Here is a 19,482-nt window from a genome sequence, read left to right on the forward strand (position 1 = left end):
GAGTAAACATACCCTGCTGTGTAGCATGCTGCAAAACGTACGTAGTTTCAAGGGTAGAGTGCTTGTAGTTCGCAGACAGTAGAAGTGCATGGGCTGTGAAATAAATAGGATCAAGCCAGAGGTGAAGGAGCTCTGTGGGAAGCTAAAGAAAATACAATAGCTAGAAACTGTTGTTGACCCTCCAAATTATTTACCTTCCTCGGAATCTCTACAGCTGTTCAGTCTGTTGCCCCGCCTCAGTTCCTTGCAGCTTTCACCTGGGACAGGTAGTCTGCTCTGAAATGATCTTCATGTAGTCTTTTATCGGATCGTTTATGTATCTTTAAAGAGCCACGCCTGCCACGCATGCTCTAACATAACAAAGGAACACAACAGAGGGAAGTTTCATGAAAACAGGGACTGTCTCCCAGTGAGTTCCGTGCATCAAGTTAAACGGGGTGGGGGAATTGGAATTCACCAGACCCTCATCTCAGATGCTCGGGTCGTCAGCAGCAGAGAGCAGGTTTAGCCTCACAATACAATGGTGTAAAGTGCATCTCTTAGTTTTCGTTATACAAGGAAATAGCCACCATTCACTGACACTAGAGAAAAGTAAAGCCTTTTTATGTGCCCTGGACTCTTCTGCTGAGTTGTATGTGCGGAATATGCTTCTGTTTAGTATTATAAGAACTGTATGAGGTAGATTGGGCCAAGAGTGATTGACCCAGTCACTTAACGAGCTTCATTGCTTAGTGAGAATTTGAACCTGTTTCTTCTTGATTCTGTTCAGGCTTGGGCCCCAAATTTACACTTCCCATCATCCCTGACCTGTAGCCAAAGTGGCTAGGGAATATTTAACGACTACATTACAATACTTCTCAATAATAAAAATGTTGCTATTAATAAATAAGGACCGTCTCTGACAATATGCAGATTACACACTCTACCTAGTATGTTTAGGATTGCAGCCTTAGAAATTAACCATGGAGCAGGCCAATAGCTTCTTCTTAAGAGCAATAAACAGAGAAATTGAACAGCAAAGGCATCATTTTCTCTGATTCATAGAATCGTAGTAGAATTGGAAGGGGCTTGTAAGGCCACCAGGTCGAGTGCAGGAATCCAACTTAAAGCATACCTGACAGGTGATTGTCCAAATGCCTCCTGTGTTGGAGAGCCCACCACCTCCCTAGTTAATTGGTCCCATTATCATAACATAGGAAGATTTTCATGATGTTCAGCCAAAGACTGGCTTCCCGTAACTTGAGCATGTTATTCTGTATTCTGCAATCTGGGGTGTTCGAGAAGAGATCCTGGGCCTCCTCTGTGTGGCAACCTTTCAAGTACTTGAAGAGTACTATCATACCTCCCCTCAGTCTTCTCTTCTTAAGGCTAAACATGCTAGTTCTTTTAGTCTCTCCTCATAGGGCTTTGTTTCCAGGCCCTGATCATCCTGCTGCCCCCTCTGAACCTGTTCCAGTTTGTCTGCATCCTTCTTAAAGTGAGGTATCTACAACTGGTTGCAGTACTCAAGATGAGGCTTAACCAGTGCCAAATAGAGGAGAACTAGTATTCCACATGATTTGGAAACTACGCTTTTGTTAATGCAGCTAAAATAGGATCTGCCTTTTTTGCAGCCACATCACACTGTTGGCTTATACTCAGCTTGTGATCAAGAATTCCAAGATCCTTCTCACATGTTGTATTGCTGAGCCGAGTATTCTCCATTTTATAACTGTGTGTTTGGTTTCTTTTTTCTAGGTGTAGAACTTTGTACTTATCCGTTACATTTCACTGTGTTGTTTTCAGCCCAATGCTCCAGCCTATCAAGCTCACTTTGAATTTTGTTTCTGTCCTTCAGGGTACTAACTCTCCCTCCCAATTTTGTATCATCTACACATTTGATAAATGTTTCCTGCACCTTCTCATCCAAGTCATTAATAAAAATGTTGGAGAGTACTAGGCTGAGCCCTGTAGTACCCCCCTCATTACCTCCCCCCAATTTGAGAAGGAACCATTGATAAGCGCTCTTTAAATATGATTCTGTAGCCAACTGTGGATCCAACTCATTTAGCTAGCTTGCAGTACCAGACTTGTAAGAAAATCCTACTATGTTCAGTAGGGCTTACTTCCAAGGTGTAACATGACCTTATGCAGAGTTAAGCATGCCTTACACATTTATTTGAATGGTCTTAACCATATCTATGATCCTCCGTGGCACAGAGTGGTAAGCGGTGGTAATGCAGCCGAAGCTCTGCTCATGGCCGGAGTTCGATTCCAACTAAAGGAGGAAATCGAATCTCCGGTAAAAGGGGTTGAGGTCCACTCAGCCTTCCATCCATCCGTGGTCAGTAAAATGAGTACCCAGCATATGCTGGGGGGTAAAGAAAGGCCGGGGAAGGAACTAGCAATCCCACCCCATATATACAGTCTGCCTTGTAAATGTCACAAGACGTCACCCTGAGTCGCAAACGACTTGCACTATAAGTGCGGGGACACCTTTACCTTTAAGCATATCTAACTGCATAGGACTGTATTGTAGGTGTGCATAGGATTGCTGTTTTATGAGAGAAAGTACAAAATGCTAACCTAGAAAAAAAACACTACACTACCAGGGTATGCCTCAGTTAGAAAATTCTTAACACTTGCTGAAAGTGGCTGTTATTAATAGTGGATAGATGGTTAGGTAAAATAAAGGAAATGGTTCTGCACCTTTAATAGTTGTGTAGAAGAGGCAGGTGTAACTTATCATGCATGTTACATCTGCTGAAATTCCTTTTTCTATTCAACAATTAAGGGTGCAGGAGCCATTCCTCTTTTGCATCTGGCCTCCTAGTAAAAATATGGGAAATTGTACTACTCTGGCAACACCAATCATGATTCATAATATCTCTAGAAAACCTGAAAGGACTAAAATCACTCCTCCGACTGGTGTTTCGGCATAATGTCTATTCGGCAGCAGTACTTGCCAATCAAACCATATGATCAATATTAATGCAAAGTGGAATGCACTCTAAAGAATATAGCTGGAGTTAAGTTTGGTTTCAAGTTTGTTTCTGCCTCTTCTTACAGTAGATTGTGAGGTTCCTGTGAACTAGCCACTCAGTCTGAAACTTTATGCTATGTCTTATCATCTGTGGTATGGACTTCTATATAGGTTGTCTTTTTCAGTTAGAACTGTTTTCAAAGCTGAGCTTAATTTTAAACTGTGGTGATGGAGATTTCTATGTGAGTAGAAATTAACATATGCTTTATTTTTTAATAACTCCTAGATTATGTGGCTGAGAATCCCATTGCTGTTTCTCCAGCAATAGCTGCTGCTCCTCTCTTGACATTAGTACTCTTAAGTACTATTACCTACACAAATTTCATCTTACCAGGTCCAGGTTCCAATAGCCTGAATAATTCTTGTGGCCTTTGGGTCCCAGTACATTGGAATAAGAACTTGGGGGGGGGGATTTAAGTGCGTATAACCTGAAGGTGGTCTTGGCCACCAATAACCAAACCTGGTTTATATTGTAATAGGGAACCGTATGGCTGATGCAGTTTAGTTAACACACCTAAACAGTCTTGAGCTCTTAGAGTAACTAATATTCCTAAAAGATGAATGGCTTGCTATGTATACCAAATTGCCTGAGTTGTTAACAAGACTGTTAGTCACACCATCATAATTGGTTGAAAATATGGCAATTGTGTGGGTGTTCTTTCTTCCAGTCCTCCAACTCAGATTGTGATGTGGCCGTGAAGCACATGGTTAAATGTCCGCAAGACTATTTGCATGCACAGGTGGAACATGCTAAAAAAACATAAAATATCAAGCACAATGAGATAGTGACATTATTCTTCAGGATGTAAAGACAAGCAGCAAGACGTTTATGAATGAAAGCTGGTAACTGACAATGGTATTTCATTTTAGCACTTGGCTAGTGTTGATACCATCACCCTGATGCGAGTCTAATGGAGCTGGCAATACACTCGGTTTTGTATCTTGAAAGCTGCTAACTTGACAGCTCAACTCCCAGGTGCTCATGCCTTGCATGGTCTAAATATTTGAATCCACAGAGGTTGTTAATGTGGTACCTGCAGATGCACATGTCTACAGAGACCTCCCCTGCCACCCATAGGGCCCCCTCCTGTTGCTGAGATTAAGCTTCAAAGAAAAGTTCTACGTATTATAGCCAGTGGAATAAGGTGTGAGGCATGGTACATGAGTTTCTCCAGTTTGCAAGTGTGCCCACAGGCCCAAAAATGTTGGCCTAAATTGAAAACCTTCAGCATTCCAGGCTGTTGCAGAACAGTATTCTTACATCATTTGAATGTTTCTCTTACTGAAGTGTTTGAGAAAAAAAGAGTCTTCCTTCTGTAGTATCCTTCTAGAGAGTGTTGTCATAATGAGTAAGGATTATGAAGTATAGAAACTAAACTAATTTAACAATGCAACTTCTGTTCTTCAGATTATAAATTTGGATGTAACTGTTCCACCTAGTTCTTTATTGGATTTTGCACTGAGTAATTACTAGTGCCTGAATAGCAAGCTTTCATAAGAAGAGCCTGCTGGATCAGGCCAGTGGCCCATCTAGTCCAGCATCCTGTTCTCACAGTGGCCAACCAGGTGCCTGGGGGAAGCCCACAAGCAGGACCTGAGTGCAAGAACATTCTCCCCTCCTGAGGCTTCTGCAACTGTTTTTTCAGAAACATACTGCCTCTGACTAGGGTGGCAGAGCACAGTCATCATGGCTAGTAGCCATTGATAGCCCTGTCCTCCATGAATTTGTCTAATTTCATAATAGCACTTTTCTGGAAAAATTAATGAAATTGATTTCTCCCATGGAACCTTGTCACTGCTTGCTGAATCCATGTCAGTGCAACATCTGTAACATCTTAAATCTGTTGTCATTCAAATTTTCTCTTTGCTTACTCAGCTAAGTGACAAAAATGTATATCCTCTGATCTAGTTCTGCCTCTCATCATAATAGTGGGAAGGCACTTGACCAAACTTATCAGAAGACAGGCTTCATGTATGAGCACAGCCTCTAATCAGGTTGTTTAGGAAGCCAGCAGTGGGTCCAAGCAGTCTCATATAGCTGATTGGACCAAATAACACTGTTATGCTTTCTCCCTCAGAACCATCTTGCTGTTTTGGGGTGGTATTAATGTTAATCCTACTCAGAATAGACCCACTGAAGTCAATAGCATGACTAATTTAGGTTCATTAATTTCAATGGGTCTACTCTAAGTAGAACTTAGTTGAATACAACCCTTTGTTTATCCTGGCAGGAGTTATATCTGGTGTTGGCACTCCACTAAGCAAAATCAACTGGACAGAAATAGCTGGGGTGTTCTATTTCTAGGAGGATTCTCCATGCCTCTTGTACTTTTTAATTAATGCCTCCCCGCTGCTTTATAGGCAATTCAGTACAGTAGGGCCCCGCTTTAAGGCATTCCACTGATGCGGCAGCTTTCATTTTTAATCTTAAAGGTATTTTTTGCTCTTTTGCGCCGTTGTTGCGCAACGCGGCCCATTATAGTGAATGGGGTTCCACTTTACGGCGATTTCCGCTTTACGGCGGGGGTCCAGAACGGAACCTGCCGTATAAGCAGGGCCTGCCTGTAGTATGTTTGCTTTTAAGCCTAGTTTTAAGACCGGAAAGGGAAATTCAAAATAATAATATTAGAATAAGGAGGCAGCTTATTTTAGGTTTAAGATCTTGCTCAACTATTTGACCTTTGACATGACACTACCTCAACCTATTTGTGTGGATAACATTTAATAACTCTGTTCATACTCCCCTTTGAACTCCAATCTTGTGAGTTGTTTAGCTTAACTTAGCTGTGTCCATCAAAAATTCTTAAGGTGTGCCTGTGCTCCAATCAACTGACATGTTCATTGTTTTCACTATAATTATTTTTAGAGACCTAAAACATGAGCAAGTTAAACAAGGTCTTGCAATAGTTCCTATAATTCCTGTAGCCACAAAGGCCTTTTTTCTCCAGATGCAGTAGGGTTGTGCTAAGCAACCTGTAGATTGAGGCACACAACATGTAGCTTCTACTATTATCTGCCAGAGTGCTTTCTACACCTACATTTTAATAAAGGCTACAAAACAAGTTGTGATCAGTAACAGGTCAATATAACAACCAGTTACATGCCTGCCTCCCCAAAAAAGTAAGTGGCCCAAGCAAAAAGCAGCTCTCAATTCTTAAACCCTTGTAAGGGCAAAATGGTGGTCCACTGTATCAAAGTGCACTAGCCACAGCCTAATGTAACCTAGGTGAACCTTCTTTGAAAACAGACACCTACACACTTGCTAACATATACAAAGCTGCATATATTCTCCCAAAAGGCAATATAAATTTTCAGACAATACTTAAGGTTGGTACGCCAACCAAGGGAATCATTTATAACCATAAACTCAGACAGCTGACAATTTTACTAAAAATGCTAAAAATAAAACTGTAGCTTGTATTTTGGATCTTGATTTCTAAAGATGCAAGATATGTCTGTTCTTACTTTAAATGCTTGGCCTTAAAGTAGCAATCTGAAAGTTATCTTCAGGACGCTATTGCTCCTTTCAACTCAGTATAAAACACCTGTGTACATATTTGGACCCGAAGTATCCAGCTCATCTGGAATACTAGATGATTCAAAAACACACAATTTATCTAAGTTTGATTTTTATAAGTTGAGAAAGGGGCAGAACGGGGAGCTAGAACACTCAAAACATGGAAGGCAAAGGGCAAATTTGCTGGTCTTAGATACTGCCTGTGTTTAACAAAATATAATTTTTATGGCATATTGAACTCCTTTTCATCTCTTTTGAAAGCACATGTCAAGAATGGATAGGTGTTAATATTGTGGTGAGTCATGGCATTACTGGTGCACATGGTCATGTTCCCAGTCAGACCAGGGATCATTACACACAAATTTGGCCCTGGAGAACTCTCTAAAATACATGGATGTAAACATTTTGCTAAATTACTTGCTGATGGTGCACACTTGAGTGAAGGACAACCAAACCAGATCCTACACACTATTTTGGTGGCAAAACATCTAGTACTTCAGAAAAGAGCTTTCAATTCCACCAATAGTACAATGGTCAGAAATTCCATCTACAATGGCAACTTGTGATGAAGAAGCTTTTTGCAAGAGACAGAAGACTTGCAAATTCTCAGGTATTTGGATCCTTATACTGATCTATTTGCATGATGGGTCACTGCAAAGTTTGACTTGTTATTGGATTCTAAGTGAAGAGTAAAAGTAAGATATGTATACACCTTCCTCTACTTCTCCCCCACCCCTTTCCTTGAATGTTTTAATATTTTACTGTTTCTTGGTGCTTTGTTTATCTTGTTTTTATTTTAAATATTTTTCCTCAAAAAACTATTAATAAAAATCTACAATATAATGCCCCTGCGTACATGCATGTGTAAATAAGGGAGGACATTTTGGAAAAGATTGACAAATAAAGAGTGAAAAGGGTGTTTTAAACTATCCTATTAAGGGTTCATACAGTGCAGATTATTCAGTTAAGACAGAAGGTCAGAAAGCAGTGTTTTCCATTTAGCACTAACAGCAGTAGCAATATCAAGCACATTCTGTTTATACAGACACAAGAGTGGCTGTATACTATAGCCAGCATGGATTTTTCACATTCCGCAATGTTAAATTGAAAATACCCCCATGCCGTTATGATGCTGCCCATAAACTCATTTCAAAACAAAACCTTAGAAAACTTATAGTCCTGAACTCAGAAACACTTGCTTAACAACCCTCTAAATTTTCATGGCGATACACAAAATACAAGAATTCAAAGTCTAAAAAGAGAGAAAAAACTAGACCCCTTGTGGACTATTTTTCTTGTCAGTGGTCTCATAATTCGTTGAAATTAATTTAAAATCAGCCATGTTCACAGAGTACCTGTAATCCTATCACTGACCTTGCCCCATACTCTGACCTTCATCTTCTGCAGTTTAAAAGTTAAAAAAAGTGGATTGGACTGTGAAAGACCAACCCAATTTGTAGGGCAGTACAATATTCTCAGGGAGGAGGTCAGGTCTCCTGCTCCCCTGGTGCATTCACTATAGCTGGCCAATTTCCCTGCTTTTTAACGTTTGATAGAAATAACTGTTGGCTACAGGTAAGTTCTTAAACGGCAAGGTTTTTTTTGCCTATTAGTGAATTCAAACTATGTTCACTGCAAGCAGTCTTGTACTATTGGAACACATTTCAGGGTAAACTACCTAACATTGCTATCATAGCATAAGCATAATTTCACTAACTTTGGGTCAAGATGGGACTTATAAACTTGTACATTTTTTATTTTTAGCACCTACACATATCTCTTCCAATATATCCCTTTACCAGCCATGTGTATTAATAGTTTCCAGCAAAGATCTTGGCCCAGTTATGTAAAGAAAGATGAAGACCGATATTTATACTTCCTTTAGGTCCTACAGATTTTTTTTAAATCATGAGCTTTAAGATCTATATTACTACTATTCATTTCTTTATAAACATCTACCAATTAAAAAAGATTAAACTCCTAGAGACATTAGCTATTTTTTTAAATCTAACGCACAACAATCTTGAGTGAAGTTCTTTTCTTCTGTCTTCCAAGTTATTAGAGTTAATAAGATTCATTGAAGGGATAGAGGGGATGTCCAGCATCCCTTGCAACCAATTTGCCCCCAACCTGTGAAAGATAAGGAACATCAGTCATTAGGAGGATCAACTGCTATTGCTGTTCCAGAAAGCAAATGGTATATCTCAGAAGTATGTATCTAATGGCAAAATTGTCATCTGTTCTTCTGGTAAGCTTATATTAGTGCACTATAGCAATTACAACTTAAAATAATACAACGTTGGTTATATCAGCATGGCAAAATTATAATTCATTCTACTCATTTGAGTATGGGTCATGCATCTGATGAAACAGCATTGCTCCCAATTTGGGGCTCTTTTAAAATACACTGAGAACATTAGATCATGCAAAAAAGAGCCCAATGAGGATGGCAGAAAGTTTTGAACACTGTGTTACATTTGGTAAAATTGTGTCATTTATATGTGTGAATATTGTTATACTGAAAAATAGAAGGCAACATTTGAAGCATCTCTGAAGGACACACAGGGTAGAAAAAAAGTGCAACCATTAAGCATGGGAATGAGCAGGTGGCATGATGCTTTTATGAAAAGCATGGCTAACATACAGTTAGATTCAGTTTCTAATTTTTTGCCTCACCTCTAGAGCCACTAGGGGGCACACAACACAGACAGTACAGCTTGTACAGTCACAAAAACAAAAGCTCATTTGTTCATATTTCAGATTAAAGATTGCATTAAAAGACTGGATAAAAGAAGCAAAATTAAACCCACAGAACTCCCAAGGACAAATACTATAATCTCTTCATGTTTCACTATCGCCAAGGAAAAATAACTGATCCTATTTTCACATGGAAAGAAAATCCTCTGTATCTCTACCATGCATATTGACCTCTGACTAGTCCTCACATCAGACAGTCTGAGACAGTCCTCAGGTAGCAGAATGGTGCCCCTACTGGCCCATGACAGAGCTACCCGCCTCTGTCAGCTGCTCCAATGCTTTTATATGAGAAAGGGTCCTTCCTATAAAAAAGAAGAAAAAGAAATAGTCTTCCTCAAAGTGAGGGGGCCTCAGGGAGTGTCTCCACTACTGCAGTGGCAAATACTGTTTAAACTTTATAAAATATTTGCCATTGCAGCAAAGTGGCTGGCTCCCATAGGGCTCTGAGGCTATATCACCCCAATGTCTCAGTCAGAGGAAGGACCCAAAGGACATAGGGCCCCTTCTCAAGGCTAGGCACTGTGGTGCAAAAGCCTCTAGACTTGCCTATTGTAGTAACAACTGAAAGACAGGGGACGAGGCAGTAGTAAGTGGCATTTATTGGGCTGTGTCAGGTAACTGCATGTCTTTGGCCTGTGCTGTTCCGTATCCAGCAAAATGTATTTTTAAAAAACAGTTTTCACTACCCAGTTCTTCATGAAACAAAGCATTTTAGTAGCATACAAGCATTGCGTACAAGGCAGTTTCCCTCTCTCTGGGTCACTTCATAGGTAATGTTCAAAAATAACTTCTCGGGCTATATACAAAGGCCACAACAGTTTAAAGCAATTTATGATCTAAATCACTTGACTGCATGCAAAGGAACACTGGGCCCCTCTGTGTGAAAAGCTGCTTACAGATACTGCAGCCCTGGCTCCTAGTCTTCAGGAAAAAATGTTTATGGTATTTATATTGGCCATTCAATAATAGCTCTTCAGAAAGCTTACAAAGGTAAATGATAAACATATCTCTAAGCTTTTAGAAGTATAAAAGTATTTTTCTTTTCAATTATAATGCATTTTAGGAGATTACATTAGCAAGAAGAAGGTGGTCTGCCTCCACCTCCACACAAGAAGTTTAGTTGTACCAGATTCTGGCAAAGTGTGATTATGGCTGAAATCGCATCAACCACCTCACATTTGAAGGGGTAGGATTTCAAAACAAATCGATGTGGCCTTCTGCATTTTGATACTAATTTTGAACATTTTGAAATGCTGTATTGCCGCTAACCAATAGCCAATAACCAATTACAAGAAGTAATCACGTTAAGTAAATAGCTTGTCATCTACATAATGGGTCGCCTTGAGTTCTGCTTTGGCTGTTTTGTTTAAATACCAATTACCAAGATAGAAACTCATAAGAAGGGTTAGAATGTTGAACACCCTTGTGGGAGGTTAATGATACAAAGCTTCAATTATGGTGAAAATGCCTTAGAGAACAAGAGGCAGCATTACCGTAACCATTGGAACAATATATCGCCAGTTCTTATTCAGACTCTGAATAAAGCTCATCTCTTCAGCTGTTAGACTGAAGTCAAACACCTAAAACCAGAAGCAGACACTTTATTACTTAAGATATGTTTTTCACTATAGCTCGTTTACAAGCCTCTCTACCCTGCCTTTCTAGTTACAGTGTACTCTTCTTATACTGAGCATGTGTTTAAACTTACTTGCTGCAAGAGACAGCCTTTCATTGAATTATTGCTATCTATTAAAAAACAAGTTTTAATTAATCCAATATAAGCCATTTTCAGCCCATCGGTTTGTCTATGTATATGAAGTATACTATGTATACCTCCTCTCTCTGTCTTCTCTACTGAAAACTAGGTAGAAAAGAAACAAATTTTGTTCCTTATTTATCTAATCTCCATTCTCCTTGAGGGGCTGAACAACAGGAATTATGGGGAAGCAACTTCCTTGGGGAATGACAGGAGGCAGGGTTAAAATGGGTAACTTCTTCCAAAGAGAAGGGCTTCCTCGCAAGGCCAGTGTGCAAAAAAGCTATTCATGGAGTTTAAAAAATGGATATGAACTTTGGAAACAAAACAGAGACGCATTCATGCACAGCAGCATGCAAGAAAACCAACACGGTAAAGAACAATTTATTCCTCAGGAACAGAACACATACAAGCACCAAATTCCCTAGGAAAGGTCTATATTGAGAGCTATAAGGTTTGGCTATCCCCTACAAACCCTCAGTCACAAAGATGACCAATCGAAAAGTTGTGACTTCTATCAGGGAGTTTCAATTCATGGGCTCTCCCAAGTCTAGTTAAGCACCAGTTGAAGGCTTGACCATGGCGAGGGTGGGGGTAGTGCAGGTTGCAACAGGAAGAAGTCCCACTGGCTTCCTAGCAAAATGCCCCTCTCCTCCAGCAGAGGGCAGCTTAGAGTGAATGTTAAATGATCTGCTTCTGAGGGAGCAGCTGTCTAGCTCATCTCTTCACCTGTCTCGCCTAACTTTGCTAAGTAGGAGATGAAGGAGGAAGAGATGGAGTCACTGTTTGGCAGTTCTCTTGCAATTCTGTATTTTGTTTTATTTATTTAATCTCAAGGGGGAAAAAACCTGCTGTCTTTTCAGAGGCAAGAAACAAACCAGCCTATGAGCAAGTCCTTCCTTTGGAAGGAAGTAATCATAATCCTGCCTCATGTCATCCTAGACAGAGCAATTTCCAGTCATCCTGCTATAACTCTCTCTTACACACGCACACCCCTCCCCCCATTTGGAAGGATCTGCCTGAGCACTCTATAAAATTGCCAACATGATTCTGGAGAGTGCAGATTGGGCAGTATTCATTGAAACAGCACTTGAAAAGCCATGTTTCTGCTTATTGATAAAGAAAATAATGGAGCCATTTTTCAGTAATGTTTTCAAAACAAGAAGAGAAGATATTTCCCCCCCGAACTTTAAAGAAAAGCCTTGGAGAAAAAGATTAAAGATTATGGTAAACAAATTTAAATCCAAAAGGAATGTGCACAATTAAAACAGTGTTTGAAGTGCAATTTTTGAAAGAACAAACAAATACGACGGCATATAAAGAATTAGAATCCTATTAGAACCACCAAAGATCAAAGCTGGAAAGGAAAGTCCCTTTAAAGCACTGAAAACAGATGGTAATTAATGTTCACCAATGAAGGTCAGCTGCAGCAGACTAAATATGTAAATTACAAAGACTGAATATGCTAAACCAGGATGCTCCAGTCTCTAAAAATCAGAGACACCCAGACAAGCTTAGAGTCTCTGCTGATACATCTAGTAGAAAAGAAAGTTGATCAACTACTACACTGCACCTGCTACACAGAATGAACTGGAAGTGGCATATACACATGCATCAGTTGTACTAAAATTACTTGCAGAGCCACACCATTTGGTGCTGCATTACATTACTTATTCAACATTATTAAGGAAAAAGACAATCTGAAGCCTTAGTACTGCAAGCCAAGGTTGTCTGTTCCTGGCTTCCGGAAGACCAGACAGGAAGCCTCACTCACCTGGAGATTCTGGAGTATGCGTGCAGAGGTTACACTCTTAGGAATGACGACCACTTTGCGCTGCACTTGCCATCTATCATAGAGTTAAAGGAGAAGCTGTGATCCCTCCACAAAGCCTAAGTAAAATCCAAAATGGTCGATCCAGAAAGGGAAATTGTACATGCCACAGCAACTGTTGCCTTCCTCTTTGTTTCTACAGGCCTCCCATGCCTTCCAAGGCACTTTCAGGGCTTAAGCATGACACAGCATCACCTTAACAAGCAAGCTAGAGCTCCAAACCAATCCCTTTGAAAGAAACCTCAGAGTGGATACTCATATTCAGTGGTTACTTCTCAAAGGTTGAGCCTACATAGGCCTTGATAATGTCTGTACAATATAGCCAAGATATCCCACAGTCCTCTTCTAGTATAAGGTTCTCATTTCTCACTTAGTGTGCTTTTGGTGCCTCAGTATCTTTGCTCTTACAAGGAGCTGAGTCCATCTTGCAAAGTACTGAACCCACTTAGCTCGCACAGCAACCTATAGCCTTTAAGCCCTTGAAGATCAAACAAGTCCTTACCGTCTCCTCTACCCAATGCTAACCTGTTATTACCTGAGAAGAATCTGAGCAGGAGACCTCCTGTATTTTTCTGCCAGCTTTTTTATTCCAGGTTCTTCCATCAAAACCGGCTCACCTGGGTGCTTCCACATCCGATCAGGTGAACCCAGAGGGCTATAAGCTGTTACCACCAGCCCACGCTGATGGCAATGATCTATCAGTTCATTCTGAGCAAGGTAAGGGTGACATTCCACCTATTAAAAGCAAACTATGGCAGTGAGTAGACTGCTAAAAAAAACCACAGTATTAAAAGAGTGGATTTCAGGGGAAAAACAGCTATTGACAATTAGGAAAAGTGGAGGCCACCATGGAGACTAAGAACATTCTATGTTCTGTTTCTTGGCAACGGATGAGCAGCTAACCTTGTGCCTAACCACAGCCTGTACTGCACCCTTGCCCATTTGCACTGCAAACAGAGGGGAAGCAGGCATGAGTCAATTACAAATGGGCAGAAACACTGTATGGCCTCTTCCAGTCACATAATGTCTGGTCTTAGAAAAGACCCTTGTGACGCCCTTCCCTGGTTCTCCCTGTCAGGTTCACACCTGCTTGTGGCTACTGCCTTTCACTAGGCACCACCAGGGATACCACCAGTCCGGACCGTCCTTTATATGGTTTCTCACTCCACTCTAGCACAGATCTCACTAGATCCCCCTGCTAGGCAGCACCACCAGTCACGTCCTATAACCAATACTCCCAGAGACTTTGCCTGAGTCTCTCTCTAGCTGGTTACTTTTGTGACTGCGTGCTTATGCTGTTCCCAACCCCCTTGTATCTTTATAGATAACGCATACAACTCTGGGTTGCTCTGGATACTTGAATTGTTATTATTCCTCCCTTCACCGCTGCCACCATTAGATACTGTTTCTGTTCAGCCTTGGTAATTACCTTGCCCTTCCTTCTGGTATGTATATCCCCCAGCCAAGGATCAGGCCTTTGGTAAACCAAATAAGTATTTATTAAATATCAGAAATAACAAGATTAGTTTTAGAATGTTTCACAAGCGTATGGTTTCATCTATTCCTGTTTTGTACTTATTATTAATCAGAACTCCAACTCCCTCTTTCTCCACACTCCCAACATCCACCACCAAACACCTTCTTCTCCACCCTACTAACATCCACCCAGATTCAACTGTCATTCTTCCATTTATACTCCCAGCCACTCAAACGCTCAGCCAATCATCCAGCATTCTACTGCTCATGTACTCCCCCCTCCTCTTTCACTCCACTTACCATATGTCTTCTATATAAACAGCACTTACCATATTTACCCTACAAGCAGGAACATCACAACCCTCCCACTTGTAGCATTAACAATCTAAAGCAGAACTGAGATTAATCCAGAAGTGGGAGATATGGTTAATAAAATGGTGTTGGATTAATGGGAGTACAATAATCTGAGCCATTGCCATTTTCCTTATGTCTACCCTGCAGAAGCTGATAACATTTCCTTTACCTTTCTCTAGTTAAAACTTGCAATCTGTTTATACTGCAACTCTTTATTACCAAGCTCTCATTTGCAAATCCTGAAAGGAATGTTGTGGCACAGGTTTTGTCATGCTGAAATCAATGCTGAAAGGAGATTACTATTAAAAGAGATTCTGTTCATACAAATGTTTCTGCTGGAGAGGATCACGTAAGCAACTCAATCTACAACATGTCTAGAGCACTACACAATCCTTTCCTTTAAGGATCATGGTGACCCTGGTCATTAGATAGCAATGTTTCAGCAAATCAGGCTGATAGCACTTCACCAGGATCTATCACAGTAAGTTCTCAAGCTTGGTGCCAGAACCACTAGTATGCCAGAAGAAATAAATTTCAGAATGAGTAATGGCTCCTGTGAGCCCCAGATATCCATTCAAAACAGAATTAAGCAAACTTCATCTTCAAATCCAATACATGGAAGACTGTACACTTGTTTGTACAGGATGCTGCATCTGCCTTACCTGTAGTACAGCTGGCTTGACAGAAGCTATGCCAATGACATCATCAATCTGACGGCTATTGAAATTGGATAATCCAATGGCTTTAACCAGGCCTTTTGCCACTAGCTTCTCCATAGCCTTCCAAGTTTCTTTGTAGTCAATGTAGTCATAACGCATTGTGCCATCAGGATTCTTGGGAAAGAGGTTGTCTCCCCGTCTATTATAAAATATACAAAGCAAACAGATAATTAACACAATCCTTTTATTTAAATTAACCCATAAGAAGCATTACTAAAAGCCAATGTCCATTTTGTATGATCCAGATCAGAACAGGCTCTTCTCTCATTTTACCATCCCACTTACTATATGGGTGTGGTTTATATATAATCATCAATTATTAACTAAAAACCAACCAGTACTATTATGAATCATACAAAATTATGGCAGTCTTCCTTGAATTCTTACTCATCATCTCAGGCCTTAGGATGCAGGAGTAAAAAGTAAATCCCAGAAGCCTATAGTTTTGATTATATTTTTAAATTATAGCAGCACAGGACCAGGAAACTGGTGCAGAACATGGTGTGGAACCTGTGGTCCTCCAGATGTTGTCGGACTACAGTTCCAATAATCCCTATTTGGTTGGGGTTGATGAGAGTTGGAGTTTAACAACATCTGAAGGACCATAGATTCCCCAATCCATGCTGCAGAATTTGGCCTCTTGTGAGTCTGTTTTCATTCATTTTACTTTCTTTTACCAAAGAAAGGTGAATTTTGGGTCCCAAACAAGACAAAGAAAACAAATCGTGTTTGTTGTAAATCTCAGAAAAAGAAGGGGTGACAAGGCTGGCTCATCTCATGAGGCTCTATGGCAACAAATTCCTGTCAGTGCATATGGTGACAAACACCTGACCCTCCCCATACCCTCTATGTACTGCTGTTTCATGTTCCATATTTCCTTCCTACTGACACTCACTCAAAGGCATGTGGCCAGTGCATGAGGTAGAGGTCCAGGTAATCCAATTTCAGATCTTGCATCGACTTCTTTAAAGCTGGCTCCACATCTTCTGGGTGGTGCTTGGTGTTCCATAGCTTTGAAGTCACGAACAGCTCTTCCCTCTTAATGGGCTTTTAGAAAGAATGGGGTAGGGAATCATAGTTCTATTTTTAAATATTTCATAATGCAAGTGCAGATATCTGACTGAAAAAGAGCACCACCAACAGCCATCCCCAAGTTACATGCTGCTTGATTCATCAACCTGCTGTATCCATGCATACATGGTCCAACTTTTCTTCCCACTCCAGGCTGGTGAAGCACCCCTTCAAGCCAAGAAGAGAGGAATGGATGCCAAGTCAGCATGGAGTTGGAGAAGCTTAACTCATGGCAACCCAAATATCAGCTCCAAAATTCTCATGAAGAGGCAGAGCAGACCTCTCAAAGAAACTGTACAAAACTGTTTTTCATGAGGAGCTGGTGGTTTCGGAGCTCTACCAAGTGTAACATGATACCCCATCATCAATTAAGATATAATTCCCTCAGCACATTTCTGCCTTTCTCCTAACCATGTCTCTCTCATTTCCCTTCATTGCCCATTTCATAAACTCATCTTTCCAGCCATATACCCACTCATACAAAGAAACGGACAACAAACTAATTAGAGTCTTGGCCCCTAACCTGCCAGTGACTCCCCATCTCAATTGTTAAAAAGAATTTACTTGCTCAGTCTCCCTCCTCTTTTAAACTCCTTCCTCATTTCTACAAGACATTCCCAAATCTATCCATGGTTCTTATTTTCAAATGCCTCTTTCTCCCTAGCAGCAAGAAATACTTATTTGAACAGTCAACTATTCAACAGCTCCTATTTTAAGAGGAATCTTACATTGCCAGTGCTGGAGGGCTAGTTATTTGGCAATTAGGTTAGCTCTATAGACCCCACCAAACTTTCTATCTGTAGTTTCTAGATGCGTCCCATTAAAATTTGAAACCTTCAGGAAAAAAATATTTTCAAGTTCCTGTTGCATTGCTATAGCTCAAGGGGATCTTGAGGACTGGGCTGCCCATCATCAGGATTGAACGGGTGCCCCACACTGCTACACTCAGGGCCCTGCCACAGGCAGTTAAGTTCACAAGCATTCTAGATGTGTGTTTTTTTTAAAGGCATCTCTTTCTTATAGCTGCAGAAATAACTTCAAAGGCACGCACAGAAAAACCCTTAGGGGATTAGAAACAAAAACCACAAATATCTCCAATTCAATGCTAAGAATGTCCAAGGCAACATTTAAAAGTATTTCAAGTGTTGCCTTATGTTTTCCATATTTCCAGATAAGCATATTGAAAAGCCATGCAACATGCAATTTATCTTCTCTCCATGGTTTGAAGCCTACCAAGTTCATGACAATAATATGAAGATTACATAAACTGCATAAACGCAACATGAGGATTAGAACAATATATTTCCAGCTTGGTTTTGGGTGCTCAAGACGTTTCTCATCCCTTGGTTAAATCTTTTTGTGTCTTCTCTACTACACTAGGTGAAGTTTCATTTCCAGGATCAACACAACAACTGTATCAGCTTTTTAAATTGTGCTCTATGAAAGTCTTTTGTAGTAAAAAGAGGACAAACGGCTATGGCATGGGCAGAATGTCAAACCAATGGAAACTGCAACACACAACAGGCAGCAGGAAGAGCAGTTGTTTGCACTGTTGGTAGGTTTATATGGAGAGGTAATTATTATTATTTCTTATTTATTTATTTTTAAATTTATATTCTGCCCTTCCTCCCAAGCAGGAGCCCAGGGCAGCAAACAAAAGCATCATAAAAACAGACTTTGAAATACATTAAAACAAAACATCTTTAAAAACAATTTTTTTTTAAGTTTTCAAAACATCTTTTTTTTAAGGTTAAAAACATGTTTGTTTGTTTTTAAAAAAAGGTTTAAAAATATATTAAAAAGCAATTCCAACACAGACACAGACTGTTACACTTTGTAAGCAGAGACAACCTGAAATAAACATGGAAATTCCTCCCCCAACTTAGCCTCTGTGCAGCCACCTTTCAGCAGCAACCCATAAATATTTTTGCTCCCTTTTTTACCTTGTCATCCCCAACAGCCTCCTGGAGAGCATCACCGATCTCTGCTTCATTGCTGTAAGCTGTAGCACAGTCAATGTGACGATAGCCTACACTAAGGGCATATTTTACTGCCTCCTTCACCTAAAACAAGAATAGATAGAGGTGCATCAGAATGTGGGGAGGTCTACTTTATTTTAGCTTTATTTTATTTTAACTTTTGACAAAATGAACGCTGTAAATTCTTCAGAGACCTTTGTCTATATGATGCTCAGAAGTATACAGATTCCTTGAGAGAAACTAAGAGGGGCTTGGTAGGTGACAGATGAAGGAAAGACCCAACTTAAGGCATCCAGATAGTTGAGCAAGGGAACAGCCAACTAGGTAGTGATTGACAGAACTGCAGAGAACCCAAATAGCAGGCCCAGTGCTGCTTCTGGTCAATTCAGCCTCACTGCCCACTACTTCCCCCATATCTATCTCAGTTAAGCTGAAAGACAGACTAAATGCCTGGAATAAAATGGGTCAGGAACATAGGAAGCTGCCTTATACTGAGTGAGACCACTGGGCAATCTAGCTTAAATATTGTCTACTCCATGGGTGGGTAACTGGATCTAACCAGCAGATTCTTCCTTTGTGTCCCTGACTTGAAAGTTCAGCTGTGACTTGAACTTTCCTGCACTTGACATCATATACACAAAATTATGGCAGTCTTTCTTGAATCTATCACCCACTATGCCAGGCTGACGAAAGCATGAGGGAAAGAACGTTTTCTGGAAGTTAGTGTAGAACAGGGGTGGAGAACCTGTGGCCCTCCAGATGATGCTGGATTATGAACCCTGACTATTTGGCTGGGGCTAATGGGAAATGGGGCCTGAATACCTGAAGGGCCACAGGTTCCCCCCCAATGTAGAATTTGACCGCCTGAGAATTTGTTTTGATTAATTTCACTGATGTTTTGCTTTTACAAAAGACAGCTGAATTTTAGGCACTCAGTAGTCCCTGTCCTTTCCCCTAAAATCCTACTTTATTTCTCAGTGTATTTTAATACTCCCGCCTT

General features: G+C 40.4%; 1 protein-coding gene across 1 annotated transcript in view; it reads right to left on the reverse strand.

Moving 5' to 3' along the window:
• Positions 1-7,442: 7,442 nt before the first annotated feature.
• The window catches only part of AKR1A1 (aldo-keto reductase family 1 member A1), a 36,336-nt gene continuing 24,296 nt past the window's right edge, over positions 7,443-19,482 (reverse strand). Inside the window, exons 3-9 of the mRNA XM_061632760.1 lie at positions 18,447-18,566; positions 16,328-16,479; positions 15,376-15,571; positions 13,419-13,618; positions 12,827-12,899; positions 10,790-10,876; positions 7,443-8,669 (exon numbers count right to left, since the gene is read on the reverse strand). Of these exons, the coding sequence (XP_061488744.1) occupies positions 8,604-8,669; positions 10,790-10,876; positions 12,827-12,899; positions 13,419-13,618; positions 15,376-15,571; positions 16,328-16,479; positions 18,447-18,566 (894 nt within the window). The 3' untranslated portion in view covers positions 7,443-8,603. The remainder of the gene's footprint in view (positions 8,670-10,789; positions 10,877-12,826; positions 12,900-13,418; positions 13,619-15,375; positions 15,572-16,327; positions 16,480-18,446; positions 18,567-19,482) is intronic.

The sequence above is a fragment of the Rhineura floridana genome, chromosome 6, assembly GCF_030035675.1.
Source record: "Rhineura floridana isolate rRhiFlo1 chromosome 6, rRhiFlo1.hap2, whole genome shotgun sequence".
Classification (NCBI taxonomy): Eukaryota; Metazoa; Chordata; class Lepidosauria; order Squamata; family Rhineuridae; genus Rhineura; species Rhineura floridana.